This window comes from Grammomys surdaster, unplaced genomic scaffold (genome assembly GCF_004785775.1).
Source record: "Grammomys surdaster isolate TR1022 unplaced genomic scaffold, NIH_TR_1.0 267, whole genome shotgun sequence".
Classification (NCBI taxonomy): Eukaryota; Metazoa; Chordata; class Mammalia; order Rodentia; family Muridae; genus Grammomys; species Grammomys surdaster.
In genome coordinates this window covers 1,876,168-1,899,132 of record NW_021604708.1, presented here as the reverse complement: position 1 = coordinate 1,899,132, position 22,965 = coordinate 1,876,168, and the positions used below count along the sequence as shown (strand labels likewise).

The 22,965-nt window shown below is 45.0% G+C and overlaps 1 protein-coding gene across 1 annotated transcript in view; it reads left to right on the top strand.

The window, feature by feature from the left end:
• Gpld1 (glycosylphosphatidylinositol specific phospholipase D1) overlaps positions 1–22,965 on the top strand; it is a 48,443-nt gene that overhangs the window by 14,684 nt on the left and 10,794 nt on the right. The window contains exons 8-18 of the mRNA XM_028776328.1: positions 67–121; positions 3,839–3,946; positions 4,170–4,197; positions 4,280–4,419; positions 8,154–8,219; positions 10,940–11,063; positions 13,874–14,013; positions 18,158–18,344; positions 21,823–21,933; positions 22,451–22,525; positions 22,618–22,774. Coding sequence (XP_028632161.1) covers positions 67–121; positions 3,839–3,946; positions 4,170–4,197; positions 4,280–4,419; positions 8,154–8,219; positions 10,940–11,063; positions 13,874–14,013; positions 18,158–18,344; positions 21,823–21,933; positions 22,451–22,525; positions 22,618–22,774 — 1,191 coding nt within the window. The remainder of the gene's footprint in view (positions 1–66; positions 122–3,838; positions 3,947–4,169; positions 4,198–4,279; positions 4,420–8,153; positions 8,220–10,939; positions 11,064–13,873; positions 14,014–18,157; positions 18,345–21,822; positions 21,934–22,450; positions 22,526–22,617; positions 22,775–22,965) is intronic.

The following is a 22,965-nucleotide window of genomic DNA, read 5'->3' as shown; positions in this document are numbered from 1 at the left end:
AATGTGTGCTGGAAGCTGTCTTGTCAACTAACCCACAGATTGTAAATATTTTTTCTCTTGCCGTAGGAGGAGATGTGTTGAGCCAGTTTGAATTTAATTTTAATTACCTCTCACGGAGCTGGTAAGACCAACATTCTTTTAAATACATGGTACCAAAATGGCATTTATGACTTGCTGGATTTGTTTTTTAGTTTATAGCTTATTTTCCCACTGGTTTGTCTTTTTATTTGTGTGTGTGTGTGTGTGCGCGTGTGCGTGTGTAATTTCGTCCTTGTTACTAGATAATGAACCTAGGGCCTTCTGGATACTAGGTAACTACTTTGTTATTTTGCTAAGTCCTTAGCTTTTATTTTTATTTTTTAACAATGTTTAAAAATTTGAGACAGTGTCTAACCATTGTCTCAGGTTAGCCTTGAATTAACTCTATCAGGAGACAGGCTTTGACCTTGGGGCCTCTCTTGCTTCAGCCTCTTAAGCAGCCTGGGTTACTGGCCTGTGTTACCACTTCTGGCTTTGCTAGTGTTTTTGAATAGTGTTCTGGATATACAGCTTCTAATCTCTCACCATTTTGTCAAATTACTTCTTAAGTTACGTTGGTGCACTTTGTAGTGTGTATTGGCACTTAGGGTGTACTTTATTCATTATTGGGTTGTTTTGTTTGTTTGTGTTTTAGTTTTTCAAGACAGGGTTTCTCTATATAGCCCTGGCTGTCCTGGAACTCATTCTGCAGATCAGGCTGGTCTCAAACTCAGAGATCTGCCTGCCTCTGCCTCTCAAGCAATGGGATTGAAGGCTGACTAATAGAATTTGTTAATCCATAGTAGTTGACTGTATCTGTTCTCCTTGGTTATATATGCTTCTGATGTCTTTTAAAAGAAATAGTCTAGCCGGGCGGTGGTGGCACATGCCTTTAATCCCAGCACTTGAGAGGCAGAGGCAGGTGGATTTCTGAGTTCGAGGCCAGCCTGGTCTACAGAGTGAGTTCCAGGACAGCCAGGACTAAACAGAGAAACCCTGTCTCGAAAAAACAAAAAAACAAAAAAAAAAAAAAGAAAAAAAGAAAAGAAAAAAAGAAAAAAAAAGAAATAGTCTACCTTTAAGGAATGATTCTATGTAGTCTTCTAAAACTTTTATGGTTTTAAAGAAGATTTATTTATTTTCATGTGTGTGTGTGTGTGTGCTTGCCTGTGTGTGTAACACTTACATGCAGTTGTTTCTTAAGGCTGTGAGTGAGCTGGGTCCCCTGGAACTGGTGTTACAGGTGGTTGTGAGTTGTCTGATGCTGGGAAACAAACCTGGGTCTTCTGGGACTTCAGAAAGACTCTTTACATTGAATTCATCTGGGAATTTTTTTGTAAGCTGAAGTATAAATCAAATTTTATTTTCCCATGGAGGTAGCAGAGTGTTCTAGAACAAGTTTCTCATTAGTCTACTCTTTCCTCCCTGATCCTCAGCAAGCCTGTGTGCTTTCCTTTCTCTCCTCCTGGCCAGAGTAACTGTCCCTCAAGAGCACCGCTTCTTTCTGTCTCTGTGGCTTTACTGTATGTCAGCTGCTAGACGGGCAGAGCTTCCTAGTTGTCTTCTGTCTTAGTGACCATTGAATTGTTGTGAAGAGACACCATGACCAAAGTAACTTAGAAAAGAAGGCTGTGAGTGAGCTGGGTCCCCTGGAACTGGAGTTACAGGTGGTTGTGAGTTGTCTGATGCTGGGAAACAAACCTGGGTTAACTGTGGGCTTGCTTACAGTGTTAGAATCCATGGTTGTCACAACGGGGAATGTGGTGGCAGAGAGAGAGAAAGACAGAGAGACAGAGAGACAGACAGACAGACAGACAGACAGACACAGAGAAAGAGGAGAGATAAAGAGAGACACAGAGAGACATGGAGCCCCAGAGAGACAGAGACAGACAGGCAGCCAGACGCTGGACTTGGACTGGAACCAAGCATTCAAGTACGTGAGCCTAAGGGGGCCATTTTCATTCAGATATCTCCCTTCTTCAAAAATATGTTTCATCTTTGCTCTTTCTGATGGAATCTAGGATAAGGCTAATGTGTTTCAGGAAAAGCCTGTTGGAATTTCGATGAAAGTTTATGACCATAGAGCACTGGCTCTGCCTCAGCAGAGAGGCATCTTTGAGTAGTGAATGAAAGTTAACTCAGACCTTACAACTGCTTCAAGGGTACAGAGTGAGTGCTGTGAAGTGACCATTCTCCATGTCATACAGGGGACACCTGTATCACTCAAACCCAAGACTCGAGGACCTTCTCAGAAGAGGGCGTGGAAAGACTGTAAGAGCCCGAGGCTGGGGAGGACTCTCTAGGATGAATGCAGGCACAGACTCATAGCATCCATGGTTGCCTGCCTAAGAGCAAGCCAGTCAGCATTCCAGCACAGAGGAGGGACTCATGGGCTGCCACTCACTGCTGAGGAGTCATTGATGGCTGCTAGGGGAGTTTTCTTTAGGTACTCAGTCCCTAGCAGGGTGACCACACTCTGGTGGTTGGCCCCATGTCCACGCTCATCAATCTCCCTACCATCAAAAACCTGTAGCTTCTGAAGTTCAGCGGACGCTAACAGAGTAAAGCTGGCTCTTGTCCTTGCTTGCTTCCAAAGATCCACTTTCTGTTTGGGTTTGGCCTTTGGAAATATTATTTCATTTTATTACTTTCTTGCTTGCTTAGTGATTCATCGAAACAAATATTTTTGTTTTTTATTTTTGCCTGTTAAGCCACTTTTATTGAAAAGGTCATAGGTGCTCTTATAAGCTAAAAAATGGGCTTCTTAATTCCTTCTCTCTTGTTAATACACATAAATCAATTTTAATCTCATGTTTTGTTTTTTGTTTCTTTCATTTTATTATGGAAGTCAGATTTTATTGGTTGTTATATTCTTGTTTAGTCTGAGGATTTTGAGATTGAAATACAAATGACTGTATACATCTGATTTTAAAATATTGCTCTCCTTCCAACTAAAATAGTTATGTCTGTGAGCCAAAAGTTGGGCCCAGAGTTCTTTCTGTGGCTTTCTTCTGTGCATCTGAATTAGTACATCCGAGCAGGGATCCATATCTGGTGCTCATGCCTGTATGTCCAACACTCAAGAGACTGAGACAGGAGGACTGCTGCAAGTTTGAAGACAGCCTAGGATACACAGAGAGTTCTAGTCCTTACTTGGTTACAGAGTAAGACAGTATTTAAAAAAAAAAACAAATACACCCTTGCCCCACACATATCCAAATACAACTCTGTACCCCACACACCAGACACACACACACACACACACACACACACACACACACACACACACACAATTAGTGATTCATGAGACTAATTTTCATGAACTCTGAATTCACAAAATTGAACACTTTTGTTTGTTTGTTTGTTTTCCAAGACAGGGTTTCTCTTTATAGTTCAGGCTATCCTGGAACTCACTCTGTAGACCAGGCTGGCCTCAAACTCAGAAATCTCCCTGCCTCTGCCTCCCAAGTGCTGGGATTAAAGGTTGAACACTTTTTAATACTTGATAATTTCTGATATGTAAGTATCTTTTCATAAATATTTGACTAAGGCACCTGTTTTTTTTATTCTGCATCATTGAGAAAATTACTTACTGTCCCTGTGAGACTCAGTTTCCTTTTATGTAAGATGGGGATATAATGGTATCAATCCCTAAGTATCACTGGGAAAATTAAATGAGCAGTGCTGGTGCTGGTGAAGACTGTTGAATATGTGACACCCAGAATCAATCAGGGGACACTGGGAGCTTGTGGGGCTCCTGAGGTTGTTCCTGTTGTCTTCAATGTCAGAATCTAAGCCTCTCTCTTTCATTTTAACTCAGGTATGTGCCCATCAAGGATCTTCTGAGAATTTACGATAATCTCTATGGTCGGCAAGTGATCACTAAAAATGTCATTGTCGATTGCACATATCTTCAGTTCCTGGAGATGTAAGTGTGGACCAGAAGGAAGTTTGCCCCTGACTTACGGGAGCTCCCTGAGGACCCTTTTCATATTTTAGTTCCAGGGGTGCATTTCGAACGTATGGATTTCGCCTCTGTAAAGGCAGTTGAATGAATGATAGGAGACACACATGGTGGGGCTGTCTCTTCATTACTTGCTTCATTTTTCTATAGAAACTGCAGCTCATGAAGATTCTTCTTTGTGTTGCAGGCATGGGGAAATGTTAGCTGTTTCCAAGGTAAAGCTGTGCCTTTTCTGAATCTTGGCTAAGGGATGGTATGTAGATGGCGCAATGCCTTACTCTCTGCCTCCTGCTGCAGCTCTATTCCACGTATTCTACAAAGTCCCCATTTCTGGTGGAACAGTTCCAAGACTACTTCCTCGGAGGTCTGGATGACATGGCATTCTGGTCCACAAACATTTACCGTTTGACCAGCTTTATGCTGGAGAACGGGACCAGGTGAGTTTTGCTTTGCTCGATTCCCCACACAAAGCTCAGTGTCTTCAGTTGACGAAACAAAAATCAAAGGAAAACAATCTCAAGAAGTGTTGTCTGAAGCCATTTGGGGAGAAAACAATGGAAACTATGGACTCTGTAAAACCTGACTGGAGGACACCTGGTTTACTTGGTAAATTCCTTTCAAGTTTTAGAAACAGAGGGACAGAGGAACAGACAGGGCAGAACTGGGAATCACTGAGAAGTAACTCACACACGCTACCCCCATGCTCCAAAACCAAATCATTGGTAGATGGTTTGTAGAGCACAGGCTCTGAAGGAAACTGATGGAGGGCATAGGTGGGATCGTTGCTTAGCCTCTTCTGGGAGAGTATCACCTTCATTTTGTCATCTTCAAGACCAGAGCTACTCAGAGACCAAACACAGTTAGAGCCTACAGGAAGTTAGGTCTTTAGGAAGAACTGCCCCTAGTTCCTGGGAAGCCATTATTGATCAAAAACACCACCCATCAGCAGCACTGGGCTCACAGCTCCCTGCCCTGATTCCCCCTGCCTCTGCCCCGGTTGAGCTGCTGGGATGCTGGGGGTAAGAAGAGTAGGAAACTTTGATGAAGCTTGTACTGCAGGGAAGGGGTGGCACTTGGAGATTGGCTGGGCCTGCAGAGCCAGCAGTAGCAACTCAGGCTCTTTGTGCAAGAGCTCTTGCCCAGAGCTGGTTCCAAGTCAGGGACTCAAGAGTGTGGGTGTTGATTAATTGATAAGAATATTTATTATGTGATATGCTCTTAAAGATCTTTGTAATATTCACATTATTAATCATAATTATACATTGTTGGTTTGAAATGAAATTCTCTTAAATGCTAAGACTGACTTCTGCCTAGTCCATGCAAATTTACTTGAAAGACTCAGGAAGGGATGGTTTGGGAGAGATTAGCAATCTAATATAAATCCTATTTAATTTAACCTGTTCTGTTACGTGCTGTGCATCCATGTGTGTAGGCATGTGTGTACACATGGATGCATGAGATCTGAGGTTGATGTGGGTGTCTTCCTTGGATACTCTCACCTTATACCTTGTGACAGGGTCCCTTGCTGAACTCTGAGCTCTCTTATTGCAGAAAATCCGACTAGCTAGCTCCTTTGGAGATCTTATATCTCCCTCCTCTGAGCATTGACATTTCAGGTTAGCTCACCTTTCTTTCTTTTTTTTTTTTTTTAATTTTTATTTATTTATTATATGTAAGTACACTGTAGCTGTCTTCAGACACCCCACAAGAGGGCATCAGATATCATTGCAGATGGTTGTTAGCCACCATGTGGTTGCTGGGATTTGAACTCGTGACCTCTGGAAGTGCAGTCAGTGCTCTTAACCACTGAGCCATCTCACCAGCCCGCTCACCTTTCATTTATGTGAGTTCTGCAGGGAACCCCAGTCCTCACACTTAGCAAGTGTTTCACCCTCTGAGGGATCTCTCCAGCTCCAAAGTCTTGTTTTAATAATGAGCAAAATCTCAAGTCAGACCTCTAAGCCCTTAGAGTGGAGTTTGGTGTGTGTGTGTGTGTGTGTGTGTGTGTGTGTGTGTGTGTGTGTACATTCAGAAGCCAGAATGCTCTCTTTTGTTTTTTGAGACAGGGTCTGTTATTGATCTGGGTCTTGGTGATTATACCAGGCAACTAGGCAGGCTGTCCATGGCACTCCAGAGGTCTGCTTGACTCTGCAAGCCTCCATAGCAGGCCATGGGTGCTGGGAATCAAATACGGGTCCTCATGTTTGCAACAACTGACTGGCTCATCTTCCCGGCCTGGCTGAGGGTGTTTAGGTGCATGGAGCATAGATGTAAAGAGGGTGGAGTTTGGAATTGAAGACATCTCCTTACCACTGAGTTTTATGTCACGAGTTGCTAAACCTCCTAAGCTTTGATTTCCTGTTAAATGGGGGATGCTCATCATTCCATCTTAATGAGGCTGCAAGGAGTTCATGAGAACCCTCATGCAGAATGGAGGGCTTAACAAGCAAGTGCTTACTAAGTCCTGGCTCCATGATCGTGATTGCTATTAGGTGGAAGTTAAGGTTATATTGGTCAAACTCAGAATGTCCAGTCATAATAGAGTGAGTAACCTCCATTTCTTCATCCTCCTTCCCTCCCTCTCTCCCCACTCCTCCCTCCCTCCTTTTCTTCCTTCCTCCTTCCCTCAGCCACATGCACCAGTCCTCAAGCCCAGCCCCGTTTCTGAGTGACTTTGGATTATTTCTGTACTTGGCTAAGGAAATACAGGTAGGAAGAAACAGCAGAGGAGTACAGTTCTTACCTCTGTTCTAGCACACACACACACACACACACACATACACACACACAACGGGAGGGTAGGGGGAGGAAAGGAGAGGGAGAGGGAGTGGGAGAAAGAGAGAGAGATTAGAATTCAGAATTATGGGAGATTTAAAGAAGTTTCTAGAAACAAAAAAAAATCACAAAAGAAGAAATGTATTTGTTTTTATTTACCAGCATCGTTCCAGCTTGCTGAGAGTACTTACCTTTCAAAATGCATTTTAAAGTGCATTCATGTTATTTGAAGCATACAGTAGGCTTTCCTGAAGAAGCAGTGAAGTTATCAACTAGAACTAGAACTTGCCACGTTGCCTTCTAACTCCAGAGGTGGAGCAAGAGGATTCACAGAGAAAGCCTTTTCCTCAGCTCAGAGTTGGCATGATGGGTCTGGACAATGTGTGTGCACACACAAGGAGCTTTGCTCAGCAGGAAAAATGGAATCACAGCATCCATAGGAAAATGAAGCTGAAGATGATCGTATTCGCTAAAATGAGCCAGACTCAAAATACCAAGTTTTCTCTCATGTGTAGAACCTAGAAAACACAGAAACCAGGCAACTTAAGGAGGAGCAGGATTTGTGAGAGGGAGAGGGAAGTGGGGAGACAGAAGTGGATGGTGATTACGGTCTCAGTACATGATACATATGAATTGAAGTGTCATTATGAGAGCTTTCACTTTACACAATGAAATCTTCCGGAAAGGGAGGGGACTGGGTTGTAGCTTGCTTGGTAGAATGTATACAGGTCTGGCCTAAGAGAGCTGTTGACAGGGAGGTGAGGAAAGTTTGCTGTCAGCTCCTCCTCACCGCCTCCCCAGTTCCTTTCTCAGCCCCTGCTTTTCCCTTGCTGTAAAGCCCTCTCACTTCTAGTCTCCTCCAGTGGCCTCCACAGATTCGCTTCAAAGTCCTGTTCCTTCCATAGCATCCACACCCCTCCCATAAAGTCTCTTTTTGAATGAGGTCATCCCTTACATTTTCCAAAGCCTTCTAACTTATAGAAGAGACCCCTGATTTTCTACTTAATTGCTGAATCTGTAGAATTTTGTAAGAGAATGAAATTGAGTGCTGTAGATCTTTTTGGTATAACTGACATAACCTTGGCAAAGGTGCTGTAGCTGGAATCCAGTTTGTATCATATTCTCAGACTCTGGGCACTTAATGTTTGTCTGCAAACATGGCAGAGGAGCCAGGAGGGTGGAGGAAGGCTTGGCTAGAACTAGACTTGGGCTCTCTATGCAAATGGCTGAACCCTGCGCCCATGGGAGTGGTTTAAAGGTGCCTCCATTGGCACAGTGATTAGCACATTGGACTCATAGTGACAAGAATGCTTTAAAGTACATCACTGATTACCTGTTAAAATCGTGTTTGGAGGGAAGGAAGAAAAGTGCCTAACTCCTTCCACTGTTTTCCCAGTGACTGCAACCTGCCTGAGAACCCTCTGTTCATTTCCTGTGATGGCAGGAAGAACCATACCCTCGGGTAAGTGGGGCCAGAAGAGTGTCTCTCCAGATGGGATGCTGTGGAGACGGTGGAGCATGGGGTCTTCAGACCAGTGGATGTAGGTTCCTATTCTAGCCCAGCCATTTACAGCCACAAACAGTAAGCTTAACGTAAAGATTACATATATATAATATTGTATTATATTCATGTTTGTAAGGTTCCATCAAAGCTCTAGCTCTATTGTCTAATTCATTTAAAGTATATATATATATATATATGTAAAATCTTGTAAACACATTTGTGAATGTTTTTGAACTACTCTTCTACTTTCTGACAACAAAGGAAAGACATCTATAGTCCTGAAATACTGACATGGACTACGGATGGCAGCAGTCGTAAGGCAGGTGCAGGCAGTGAGTTGCTACCAACTTACAAATCATGATGCTTTCAATAGAAAGGAAAACCATCCATTGTCAATAAAATAAAACAATAACATAAATATAATACTGAAGATAGTCATTGTACCAGGAATTCAGAGCACATAGCCTGAGAACTGTCTGGGTACTGAACATGTCATTGTAAATATGGCTGAGTGTTGGAGAACAGAGGGCTGGCTGCTCTGAGAATTTGACACAGTGGCCCAACCAGGGCCCAGTGGAGTTTCCTTGAAGAACCAACAAGATGTTCAAGAGTAAAATTCCTAAATAAACTAGATAGTAAAGTGAGGGCTTTCCTGTGAAAGATGCTAAGGAGATTTAGTGTGTTGTAAGAATTAAAAGGTGAATAAAAGGTTCCATCAAAGCTCTATTGTCTAATTCATTTAAAGTATGTAAGTCTAGTCATATATATATATATTATGATTATGCACACACTCATTCATATATATATGTATATACATGTACACACACACACATATATATACATATATATATACATATACATATACATATACATATACATATACATATATATATATATGTTATAGTAATTATTTAAAAAACAGCTACTGGTCAAGCCGACTATCTAAGCTGCAGCAGCTCTGCCTAGCTCAGCCATCATGTTCCATGGCCAGAGGCCATGTGCATGCTGCAGCTAGAACTGGCCAGCCAGAAACACCAGCCCTGCCACCCATGAGATGCCAGCGTGGGAGATGGCTCTGCCAATCTTCCACGCTGTCTTTGCAAGGCTGGGCATTGCCTAGACCATCCCACCATCCATGTGGGCCCAGTAGGAAGATGAGAGTCTAATGCTTAAAGATTAATCAAAGGCTTATATATTTGGTAATGATCAGTAACAAGATACCCACACAATCAGAAGTGTAACCCAATACCCATCCTAGATATACCGACTACCTTTGACTGCTACAGACACGTGAACATTCGCCTCCATCATCTCTCTCTCCCTCTCTTTCTCTCTCTACTACTAGCTCCTCCTCTTCTTTTTCCTCTTCCTCTCCTAACTCCTCCCACCTTAGCTCTTCATATATGTATCTATCTTTAGGTTAAGCTTACTGTTTGTGGCTGTTGGAGTCCCTCCTCCTCTGGTGTCCCCCTAGGCCTTATTGTTCCCTTACCCTTAAGCATTCTGAAGCCTTGGTGGTTCTTCTAGGCACCTGTGGTATAGGCTATCTAAAATATGTGATTTTTTTTTTAAAAATGACAGCTAATTCAGGCTGGCCTTGAACTCACTGTGTAGCTCAGGCTGGTCTTGAACTCCTGATTTTTCCTATCTCTACCCCCTCTTCTCTAAGTGCTAGGGTTACCAGCATGTGCCACTGTACCTAGTTCAAGATCTCTGAACCAGAAAATTTATTTATTTATTTTTAAAACAAGATTTCCCGCTTGGCTGTCCTAGAACTCACTATGTAGATCAGGCTGGACTTAAGCTCAGACAGCTCTGCTTATAACCATAGCCAGGCTAGAAAATATAGTTTAACGAGATAACTGATTATAGCTCATGTCTTTATGGATGAGTCAGTCTGCCTGCAGGCTGCCATCCCTAGGAGGTGGAGAACTGTCTTGACCTCTTCAGTGAAATATGTAGCACATTTATAGTGTGGTATTCTAGAAGTACTTTTACTCCTACTGTGCACTCCGAGACCACAGGAAACTATGTTGTAGTTCTTCTCCTTCTCCTCCTCCTCCTCCTCCTCTTCCTCCTCCTCCTCCTCCTCCTCTTCTCCTCCCCATCCTCCTCCCCCTCCTCCTCCCCATCCCCTTTCCCCCTCCCCTCCTTCCTCTCCTCCCCCTCCCCCCTACTCCCCCTTCCTCTCCTTCTCCTCCTCCTCCTCTTCTCCTCCCCATCCCCCTTCCCCTTCCCCTCCTTCCTCTCCTTCCCCTCCCCCCTCCTCCCCCTCCCTCTCCTCCTCCCCCTCCCTCTTCTCCTCCCCCTCCCCTCCTCCTCCCCTCCTCATCCTCCCCATCCTCCTCCCCCTCCTTCTCCCTCTTCTTCTTCCTCTTCTTTTCCTCCCCCCTCCTCCCCTTCTCTCCTCCTCCCTTCTCCTCATCCTCCTTTTTCTGGTGTTGGGTGTTGAACCCAGGGCCCTTGCATATACCAAACACACATTCTGCTATACACAGAAATACCAAGTTTTGTAAGGGCTGGCTTCTAAGCCTTAGAAATATACTTGCCAAAAGATTTCATGGCGCAAAGGTTTTTCTGAAGGTATGTTTTCTGTCTCTTCATCATCTCGATGTTAAAACCCCAGGATCTCAGCCAGTGTTTCCGTGCTTGATCATTTCATTGCTGTCTCTTTCCAGCAACTCAAACATGCAGAAAAATGATTTTCACAGGAATTTGACCATGTTCATAAGTAAAGACATCAGGAAAAACCTCAACTACACAGAAAGAGGCGTGTTCTACAGCACAGGCTCCTGGGCCCCGGTAAGAACTTTCTGTTATCGTTGAAGGAGGGTGGACCACTTCTGTCAACAGCTTGCCTGTAGAGTCCTTGCATACTGCTGTCCACATGAGTATTTGGGTTTGTGCCAGGGCACAGTGTCCTTGGTTTCTAAATGTGGTGTATTCCAGAGATGCCCTAAGACATGGCCACCGACAAAAATTATACTTCATAGTTAAGGCTGGCCTCAAACTCTTGGTCTTCTTGGTCTTCCTGCTTCAGCTTTCTGGGTGCTGGGATTACAGACATGTGCCACCACATCCCCACCACACAGGATCTTTAAGTTCACGTTGCTGAAGGGATGAAAATGAAAGGGAAATGGAAAGAGACTTGATCTTTGGGAAATAGGAGCAACGAAAGCAGAAACAGCTCTGACATGGGCGTGTGATAAAATCTGCTGGGCTGGCAGGAGGATAGCAGAGAGGTCTTTCTTATCTCAGAGGTCATGGCACCACAAAAAAGTGGCACTGAGGAAAACCTTAACGGTGATTAGCATTCCATCGGCAGAAGAATGCATTTCTGGTGGTGAGCTGGGGAGATTTCAGGATGTTTGGAGAGTCGAGTAGTTTTATTGGCCTAGAACCTAGGGCATGGTTCCAGGACTTGGAAATAGGTAGGCACTGGCTTGTGATTGTTCTCAAGACCAGAAGGGTTTAGACAACAATGTATATGTCACACACCATGAGTGGGGCAAGGACTGAGGAGCGCCAGCTTCCTGAAGGTCAACCTGCACAGTCACATGAGATGGTCCCTTGCCAGGTTTGATAAAAGAGTCCATGCTTGGTTTTCTACTCTGCTGTCATGGCCTTAAAATTCTTACAAGTAGGTGAACAAAAAAGACAAGCCTCTGAGTTTTAATTTTGCACTGGGCTCCACAAGGTGTATAATTACTCCCAAGCTTGGGAACTCCTGCCAAAATACAAAGGGCAGATGTATGTGTTTGTATTTATCTCCTAAGGGGAAAATGTCTGAGCAGGAACTGCACTAGTTATCTTTCTTGTTGCTGGGGTAAATACCTAGAAAAAGCCCCTCAAGGAAAGGATGGTTTGTTTTAATTCACTGAGAGGTCAGAAGTCTATTGCAGTGAGAAAAAATGGCAGCTGTGGTAGGGGAGGTGTGGGGCTGCTTGCTCACAACTCCATAGTCTGACAGGAAAGTGGAGGCCAGGGATGCTGGTCTCAGTTCACTCCCTCCTTCCTATGTCATTTGGGTCCTCAGGGGATAGAGTGGTGCTGCCCATATCCAGAGTAGGTCTTCCCTCCCCACTTAAATTTCCCTGGAAATGGCCTCACAGACATGCCCGGAGGTGGATCTCCTAGGTGATTCTAAAGCAATGGAGATTAACATCACAGAGAGTTGGTATTTCCAGTGTCTGTCCTGAGGGTTGATAGTTTACAATAGACGAAGCAGTGTTTTCTGCATGGATGTGCAAGCCAGATCTGGGCATTAGACTATGCAGTTTGTGTGCAGCCTGCTGCCAGGATGATAGTAAGGGGGACAGAGACCATGTTGCTTGTCTGCAGGTCCTTACATCAGTGCTTGTCCTGAGCCTGGGCTGGCTGGCCTGCCTTTGTGTTCTTAGCTCTGTCTGTTTTGCTGTACTCTGCTGGAGGTTAGGAAGTCCTCTTTGGTCTTATGTCACCCTTTGGGAGTTTAGAATTGTGCACCCTTGACTTGGATGATCAAGAGTTTATTCAGCTTGCTAAGGACCACCCTGATTTGTGCTTGTGTCTTTGTAGACAGTACTTCAAGACAATTAGGCAGTTCTATGTGGTGCCCATACTGGTGATCCCACCACTTGGGATGCTGAGGCAGGAGGATTACTGTGAGTTGAGGCCAACCATGGCTATAGAATGAGACATTGTCTCCAGATAAAAACAAAATTAAATAAAAGAAAAAGGGAAGTTTAGAATTCCAGTCCTACAGGTCTGCAGCTCTGTGAAGGTCCTCTCCTGTTCTTTGGGTACATTAAGAGTCAAAGCAAATAGCATCTCACTGTGGGTGTGGCTTCTAGCACTGGTTTTCAACCTTTCTAATGCTGCAGCCCTTAATACAGTTCCTCATGTTGCCGTGACCCTCAATGGTAATTTTTTTGGTTGCTAATTCATAACTATAGTTTTGCTACTGTTATGCATTGTAATGTAAATATTCTTGGAGATAGAGGTTTGCTAAAGGGGTCGTGACCCGCAGGTTGAGAGCCGCTGGTTTAGAAGGTGGGGATTTTTGGACTCCAAGTGTTTTAGTTCATTTGTTCGAGAAAAACAAACCATCTATTTACAAACATAATTCTGATTTTAGGTTAAACAGGCTTGCCTTCCCTAAAATTCGGTCTGTAAAAATTCTTTTGTTGGCCAGACATGCCTTTAGTCCCAGCAAGCGGGAAGCAGAGCCAGGCAGCTCTCCATGAGTTCTACACATGGTCTATACAGTGAGTTCTAGGTCAAAAGAGCCTTACAGTGAGATGATCTTTTACTGGGTGTGAATTTTCAAATCAATGCAGAGGTAGGCTTTGAGGAAACCCTAGCTGACTCTTCTCCTGTAGCCCATCCTCTCGGGCTATTCAGGTAAGAACAGGGTCGTTAGAGTGGAAATATTGAATCCCATTCAGTCCTTCATCAGCTTTGGGGTGGCATCATCCTGCCATCATCCCTCAGCCCATCTCAGCCTGACTCTGTTGTCCCTACTGTCTGGTCTGAACTAGCACATTGATATGAAGGGCTGTTTCTTTGTCAGCACTTGTGTCCCATGGCTCCTGTTGATGATGCTATGACTCTTAAACAACCTTTCATTTCAGGAATCTGTAACCTTTATGTACCAGACTCTGGAGAGGAACCTGAGGTTGATGTTTACTGGCAGTTCTCAGACACCTCTGAAACATATCTCCAGCCCCTCTGCCTCCTACACCGTGTCTGTCCCCTATGCCAGGCTCGGCTGGTAAGCATGAGCTCATTAGATTGGGAACTTTGAATCCCATTAAATCCTTCATCAGCTTTGGGGTGGCAACATTTGTGTTAACCAGGCACACAGGACAGTGAATCTTCATTTCCCTATATTGTAGAAAAAAATTAGGAAGCAGAAAATGGATTTATTTCAAGTTTAGGTGAACTGGAAGACAGAAAGAAATCTAATTCACTTCTCTCTTAGTTAGGGTTTTACTGCTGTGAACAGACACCATGAACAAGATAACTCTTATAAGGACAACATTTAATTGGGCTGGCTTACAGGTTCAGTCCATTATCGTCAAGATGGGACATGGCAGCATCCAGGCTGGCATAGTGCAGGAGGGGCTGAGAGTTCTGTATCTTCATCTGACTTAGGACATGAATCATCTGATTCATGACTTTCAGGAGAAGACTGACTCCCATATGGTTAGGAGGAGGGTCATTGCCCAACCCCACAGTGACACACTTTCCTCCAACAAGGCCACACCTTCTAATAGTGCCACTCCCTGGGCCAAGCATATTCATCCACCACCGCATCCTACTGAGCTGTGGCTATCTTACAGTTACAGAGGTCGTGAGACAAAGACTGGAATGAGAGTCAATTTAGTTATAAGACATCTTCCTTGCTCCTCCCCTGGACCTTAAGTTGTCTCCATTTTGTTAGAGAGTTTCTGTGCAAATCCAGACTGAGGAAAAGTAGGGTCTTCCTTGGTTTATGTTCTACCACTGTGATAAAACACAATGATCAAAACCAACTTTTGGAGGAAAGTGTGTGCCTGGATTATATGTCCAGATCACAGTCCGTCATCAGGAAAAACCAAGGCAGAACCTCAAACAGGATAGGAACCTGGAGGTAGGAACTGAGTCAGAGGTTATGGAGGAAGCTGTTTACTGGCTTTTCCTTCATGGCTTCCTCAGCTTGCTTTCTTATATACCCCAGTACCACCTGCTGAGGGATGGCACTGCCCAAAGTAGGCTGGACCACCCCATATCCATTATTAATCAAGAAAATGCCTCAGGCACTTGTCAATGGGCCATCTGATGGATGCAGTTTTCTCAACTTAAGTTCCCTCTTCCCAGATGAGCTTGGTTTATATCAAGCTGATAAAAAAAAACAAACCAACACAGGGTTATTAAAAAAATGTTTTAAAGGCTTTTTAAAAGATGTGTGTTATGTGCACCGTGTGTTAGGTGCCCCTGAGGGCATCATATTCCCCAGAACTAGAGTTACAGTTATGAGCCACCATGTGGATGTCCAGTGCAAATGCTCTTAATTACTGAGCCATCTCTCCAGCCCCAGAAAATTGGTTTGTAAACACCCCCATTTTTGAACGAGAAAAGAATTATGTTTGGTACAGTGGAGTCCAAGCTCCCCAGGCTGGCAGAGTTATTTGCCTGGTGTCCCATTCTTTACAGAGGTACAGAGTTGGAGGCCTTTTTGTGTTATATTTTGGCAGTGACTCATTTCCTGAATGCCTGTTAAACACACTAATATTACAAGTGAAAAGGGATGAGCTGGATAGCCAAAGAGAGAGACATAAGGGTGTCTCTCCAGGATGTCTCTTCTTAGACAGGGCTCCGGCAGAGGACCCTGGTTGAGTTAGAACCCATTTTTTTTTCTATACTGTAGACACTCAGAAAGGCAGAGGCAGATGTATCTCTGAGTTTGAGGCCAACCTGGTCTACATAGTGAGTTCACGAGTACCTAGGGCTACGTAGAGAGATCCTGTCTCAAAACAAACAAATGAAGAAACCAACCCTAAACCAACCCAAACCCTATTTCCTAATTAGTTCATCATCATAAAATCACTAATTTTATAGCTAAGCTACATAAGTTTCAATAGTTCTTTACAGTTGGCCAAATATATTTAAGCACCAGGATCTTTCATTTTGCTAAGTAATTGCAACAACCAGGTGTCAGTTTGTAGAATATCTTCAAGGCCCCAGTATTCTTGGGGACTTGTTATCATGGGCTTTCCTGAGTAGTGTAACGATGCTCCAAGAATGCAGGCAGAGGAGGCAGGATGGTTTGAATACTGTTGTTTCTGGTGAGAACATGGTACCCAGTGATCACTTTATAGAGTGAGTGGAGGATTCTTTTGATTTTGAACCTAGCCAGGTGATGAAAGTAACTATTCTGGATGATTTGGCAACACTGCTATGTTTTCTCAGAATGGTTTCTGTAGTAATAGTATTTTAAAAATCCTGGTGTGGGGTTTCTACCACCTTAGACTCTTTATGTTCCCAGATGAAACACACACATACAGCCTTTATGTTTTTAAATATGCCTTATGCAGCACAATAGCTGGGCAACTGCCTACCCTCCATGATGTTAGACCACATTTCCCTATGGATAATACCGAATTATTACTGACTATTTATGATGTTTCATCTGGGCTGCTCTTAACTCTAAACGGCCAGCCCACATGACCATGTTCTCTTTACTCCTACCCCATGGTGGCTCGCTCTCTTCCTCCTGAACATTCTTCTTCTTCCATGGCAGCTTCTTTTTTCTCTCTCCCCTCCTCATGGTCTCCTCTCTCTAATAAACCTTCCCTATCTCTCTTCTGCCCAGCTATTGGCTGCCAGCATCTTTATTCACCAATCAGAATTAACTTGGGCCCAGGGACCTAGAGGCCACATGCAAACTCTAGCTCTTGGAGGCCAGCACTTAGCATTACAATAAACAGTAAAAGACAAAAATCTCAATAGGATTCCAATGACCCTTTATTTGGGGGGAACACTGATATGAGCAGCAAGAACAAGGGGCTGGGAGGTGAATTCTACCTCTGCTGCCATTTATGTGTGAGTGAAGGTTCTTCTTAGCCACCTCCCCAAAAGAGCCAAAGGCAGGAATGGCCACAACAAGCAGGGCCTTATCTACTGGCTAGTCTTAGCCCCAGGGCCTGTGCAGTGGCCTTTGCCTTTTTGCCTTTCTGCATCTTGGAAACGGTTTTGTCCTTTCCCCTATGCCATGTTACTTGTTCTTTCCATGGCCGTGTGAACTAGAATAAGCAAAACTTTTGTTTTTTTCAGCCCTGGGGTCCATGTGAACCATTGACTGTCATCTTTGTAAGCAGTCAGTCACAAGTGCCACTCAGAAGTGCTATTTACTTGATACAAACACACAGCTCTCATCTCAGACATAGAGTATATTCTGGAGCCAACTACCAGTGACCATGGTCTAAGAACACAGGTTCAGTTGCTGCAAATACTGTGTTCCAATGTGGTAGAAATTTCATGAAGTTTTTATAGTGACTTAACACAGAAAGTTATAAATCAAGACACTTTAAAGTATTTATTGGTAGGGCCAGGTATGGTGGTATATTGCTTTAGTCCCAGCACTTGGGAGGCAGAAGCAGGAGGATCTCTATGAGTTCTGGACCAGTCTAGTCTACATAGTGAGTTCCAGGTTAGCTGAGGCTACACTACGGAGACCCTGTCTCAAAACAAACTATATTGGTGAGAACACCAAGAAGGCTGGTTAGATTATAATGGCTGCTACAGACCTCACATGGTATCCATAACATTCTTAGCTCTGGGCTTGGTCTGCTAATCCATCCCCAAAGGATTTCCCTGATCGTCTCAAGGATTTGAGGTCAGACATAGGTAGGCAATGAATGGCCACTGAGCTGCCAAAGGTGGTCCAAGATAATTTGGATTTAGATCTGCAGGATTTCAACTCTTTACAGTGAGGAGCTTCCCATCAACATTGTAGAATCTTTGATACAGGGGTGGCGCTCTGCCCCTTAGGAATATTCATCACTAAAGATGCTGGCTACCTAATTTAATGCCATAAAAACTGGGCTGTGGTGGTAGCGTAGAAGTCAACCATGTGTTTGATTAGGAAACAATGGATCTCAGTGGCTGCTTATTGAACAGCTCTCTGAGGCTGTTCTTTGCCTACTATGGTTCTGTGGTCCAGAAAGACCCAGGGGCCTCTAGGTGTCCATTTTGTTTTGTTTACCTGTGTAGAGTGACTCTGAATCCCACAAATGATATAGCCCCTAAACCCCCATATGAGTACTCCTAGAAGTCGTGCAGACTGTAGAGTGAGTTGGGACAGCTAAGTGGCTGGGTTCTAGAGAAGAGAGCAAGTGGTGTGACTGTAAGCCTCAGCCCTTTTCTTCTCTAAGGGTCATGACCTCAGCTGACCTCAACCAGGATGGGCACAGCGACCTCGTGGTAGGTGCACCAGGCTACAGCCACCCTGGCCGCTTCCAGATTGGGCGGGTGTACATCATCTATGGCAACGATTTGGGCCTGCCCCCCACTGACCTGGACTTAGACAAGGAGGCCCATGGGATCCTGGAGGGCTTCCAGGTGAGACGCCCTATCACATCTTTCTTCTCTTAGGGGTGAGTGAGCCACTGCTGACCTTTTGAAATGTTTTCATTGTTTTTGTTTTTCTGGTACTGGGGATTAAATCCAAGGCTTCACCCATGATAGCCAAGTGCTCTATCATAAGACTTCCCCCTGGCCCTCACTCAGGATACTAGACAAGCACTCTTGCTGAACCCTGCCCACAGCTCCTCACTGAGGATACTAGACAAGCATTCTACCTCTGAGTACCCCTCATCCCTTCACTGGGCGGGGGTACTGTTAGGCAAACACTCTTCTGCTGAGCCCTACGCCAGCTCTTCAGTGAGGGTACTAGGTAAGTACTCTACCGCTGAGCATCCCCATCCCCCAAATTGGAGGATTCTGGGTTAGAACTCTAGCCAATAAACTCAGTATACTCCCAGCCTTTCTCATGGGGAGTCTAGTGCTCAATCACTGAGCCATGCTAAAGCCTCTCACTGAGGGATTCTAGGTAGGTGTCATATCACTGAATAACCCCTCAACTTATTGCTGGAAGGTTCCAGGCCATCATTCTGCCACTTAGCCATGCTCTCAGCCCTTCGCTGGGGGATTACAGGCAGGTGCCCTATCTCTAAGCCATGCCTTCAGCCCCTCATTGCAGGGGTTCTAGGGTAGCACTCTCCAGCTGAGTCACTAGTAAGGAGAATAATTATAGTAGCAGTTGGCAGCCTACACCCATGCAGTGCCGTTCATCATCAGAATCACCTTCATTCCATTGGTCTCAATCGGTTACTAACTTCAAATGTAATACAATGCCTTCCCCAAACACACATGCTATTTACAACAGCTTCAAGTAGACATTCTGGATTCGAGTTCTTTTCTATTTTAAGAGACAGGGTCTCAGCCTGGAGAGATGGCTCAGCAGTTAAAAGCACTGGCTGTTCTTCCAGAGGTCATGCATTCAATTCCCAGCAACCACATGGTGGGTCACAACCATCTGTAATGAGAACTGATGCCCTCTTCTGATGTGTCAGTGACAGCGTGCTCATATACATAAAATTAGAGAGACAGACAGAAAGAGAGAGAGAGAAGTGGGGAGGGGCGAGGGGTGAGGGCATTCCTCAATGCCTGTTCTTCCAAGGGCTGGGGTTGGTAGTGTGAAGAGCTGCAGTGCTGTGGTAAAGACAGAATTCCCATATGCTCTCCACCATTCCCTCCTCCTCCACCCCCATGTAACTGTCTTCTATGGTTATGGAGTGTTCGTAAAGCAAAAAGCTGCCATGGGCCTGTCTCTAAGCTCCAGGCTTTGCTTGAATTTCATTGCTTTGCTTCAAGAAGTTTTTCATCAGGAGGCATGAGGGAAAACCCAGTCACTGCTGATGTTTATCAGGGAATCAGAGGATTCGTTCATCTTAGGAACACTTAGGGCCCTGGACGGCTTTGTAGACACAGAAGACAATTGCCATCTTAGTAGCAAGGAGGGACACCAAGCCTCGCTGCTAGTCATGGAAGAGGCTTTGGTGGCATTGGCCCTGAATCTCTGAATGTCAAGTGCCTGGGATTAGGAACCTAGATTTGGGCATCAATGGTGGTTGTCTAACTGGGCAAGTTACATCTCTCTCCATTGCTAGTTATTAGTGCTGTGGGGAGAAAAGACATCATCACGCCTGTCTGTGAAAACAAGTTAAAAGCTCACGGGGTTTGTGATCTAGTTTGGGCTCTGATGCAAGCTGTCCTGGCCCTCCCATGTGGACGTGAGTTGCCTGCCCAGGGTATGAGGTTACCCTGTAAAGGCTGTTCCATTTTATGGAGTCTTCTGACATCACATGAAATATTTATCAACTAAGTTAAGGGGTCCCTGTCTCTCCTTACTGCTGTGCAGTTACTGCTGTTAAACCTGCAGGTAAAGTCTAAAATTCTGGGCAGTGGCTTCCTGCATGGTAAACTCTCTCAAACTCCACATGGGAGAGGATCAATGGCTCCACAGTGCCTTCCTCCCATGGGACCTTTGGCATTTTGGATGATGGCCAGAAGAAGACATGGATTAGACTTTGGAAGTCTGTGCCCAGCCCTGTGTCATCATGAGCCTCCCAGTGTCTTTGGCTACCATGGAGGATTAGGATTGCAGTTTCACAGCTACTCTGTACTTTGCTGTGAGCTAGTGGCAGAATCTCAAGAGGGCCTCAGCACAGCTGCTGGAGATGACACAGCCCATCTGCAGAGGGCAAGGCTTAGCTCATCACTGGTCCCCACCCAGCCTTAGCATCCATTCCTGGAGTAGTCCTCTGTCATGTTCTTTGTCATGTTCCTGGGTCATCATTCAAAGGCCACATGCCACAGATACTATAGCACACACCACAGGAATCAGTCAATAGACAATATATAGGGCACTGGGCCATATGTGACGTGGCAATATTACCATAGCCAGATGTTTCCCTGTGGTATAAGCTATGGAGAGTACAGAGAAGTGGTGAATTAGGTTTAGGCTGATTTGAGACAGGAGGAGGAGAAATATACATAGAGAAACATCTATGATGGGAACACATTGTGTTAAAATAGAACCAGGTTTTCCTCTTATGAATGGGATGTGAAGTTAATAACCACAGCACCTAACTTAATTCACAGAAAGCTCAGTAGAATTTCCTGCCACCATGGGCAGGGTCCATTACAGAGCTGTGCTCTGTAATGTTGAGAATCACTGAAATGGATGTTTGCATATGTGAAGTGGGGCCATTGCAGCTGGGAGACTGGTTTTTTATTGTCTTCTTTAAACGGAAATATAGTAGCCGTCTTAGGCCAGGCAGTGTGGTCTTAGGCTGGCAGCCACCATGCCAGGCACTGTGGCTCTGCCTCCACATCATGAGTATTCAACAGAAGTCAGTTGCTGGTGCTTTGTGACTGTTACTTAAGATACTACTTTCAGCTTGACCTGGTGGTATAGGCATGACAACCTAGTTACTCAGGAAGCTGAGACAGAAGGGAGGGTCACAAGTTCAAGGCCTGTCCAAGTTACAAAGTGAGTTCAAGGCCAGCTTGGGTAATTTAGTAAGACCCTATCTTAAAATGAAAAAAAAAATGCACACACACACACACACACACACACACACACACACAAACACACAAAGGTCTAGGGATATAGTTTAATGGTTGAGTACTTGCCTAGGATGTGGAGACATTCAGTTCAATCCCAAACACTACAACACACACACACACACACACACACACACACACACACACACTACTGTAGTGTAGACTGAAGTACACAAGACCATTTCTACAAATCTAGAGTTCACAAGAACTTATACTTCAGCTACTGAGGATAGACAGGCTTACCCCCAAAGTCCACCTAAGACAGAGCTACCGAGACGTGTCCCTTATGTGCTATGAAGCACCAAGGTTTTGGGCCCGGGCCTGTGGGCAGTAGGTGGGGGCCCAGGCTCTCCATGCTGGGAGCCTGAAGGCCATGCTTAGCCCAGAGAAGTGACTTGTGTTTCCTCAGCCTTCAGGTCGCTTTGGCTCAGCTTTGGCAGTCCTGGACTTCAACAAGGATGGGCTGCCTGACCTGGCTGTGGGTGCTCCCTCCGTGGGCTCAGAGCAGCTCACCTACAATGTAAGCCTGGGAGGAAGGCAGAGGTGGAGAGGGGGCCTGGGGTATGGAGCAGTGTGGCTGGCAAGAAGGTAACAGGAACTGAGAGGGAGCATGTTCTGGGGAGGAGCTGGGTCAGGCCCTTTACCACACATAGCCGTGGCTACAGACTGGGAGACAGGGATAGAAATGGTCTCCCCTCTACTCCTCACCCTCCACCCCCGCTTTGGGGGCTCTTTTAAGTATCACAGAAGTGAAGATTTAAAAGAAACATGGCGATACAGGCCAGTAATTCCTGCCAGGAGGCTAAAGCAGAAGGACCTCTATGAGTTCAAGGCCAGTCTGGCCTACATAGTGAGTTCTAGGCCAGTATGGAATAAAAACATAGCAAAATCTTCGGTTAAACAAGCAGCAATGATAAATGCCAGGTTCCAGACTGTGTTTCTGGGACTAGTGAGTCAGTCCTCTCTGTTTCGCTGTATTTTAGGGTTTAGGGTTCTCGGTACCATGAAAGCATTATGGTTTGTTGCCGTTTGTCTAGGGCTCTGTGTATGTCTACTATGGTTCCCAGGAAGGGAGGCTGTCTTCTTCCCCTAACATCACCATCTCCTGCAAGGTAACATTTCTGCCGTGTGTCTGAGCCTCACTCAGCGGCTGCCCCATGGCCTCTGGGGCTGATGGATCATGCTATCCTACCTTCCTCCTAAGGACACCTACTGTAACTTGGGCTGGACCCTCTTGGCAACAGACGCAGATGGAGATGGGCAGCATGATCTGGTGATGAGCTCACCTTTCGCACCAGGTGGAGGGAAGCAGAGAGGCATTGTGGCTGCCTTCTATTCACACCCCAGACGGAACGACAAAGGTAGACGCTGAGGGGGAGGGGGCAGAGATCATGGCTTAACTGTGGCTGCCATGACATTTCTTGCATGAGGGCCTGTGTACTATAATGTCACTTGGTAACAGGAAGGCTCTCATGCTGACAGAGGTCATGGCAAAAGATGGGGAGAGAAATGCCAGTGAGGGCAGGTGAGATGGCTCAGTGAGCAAGTAGCT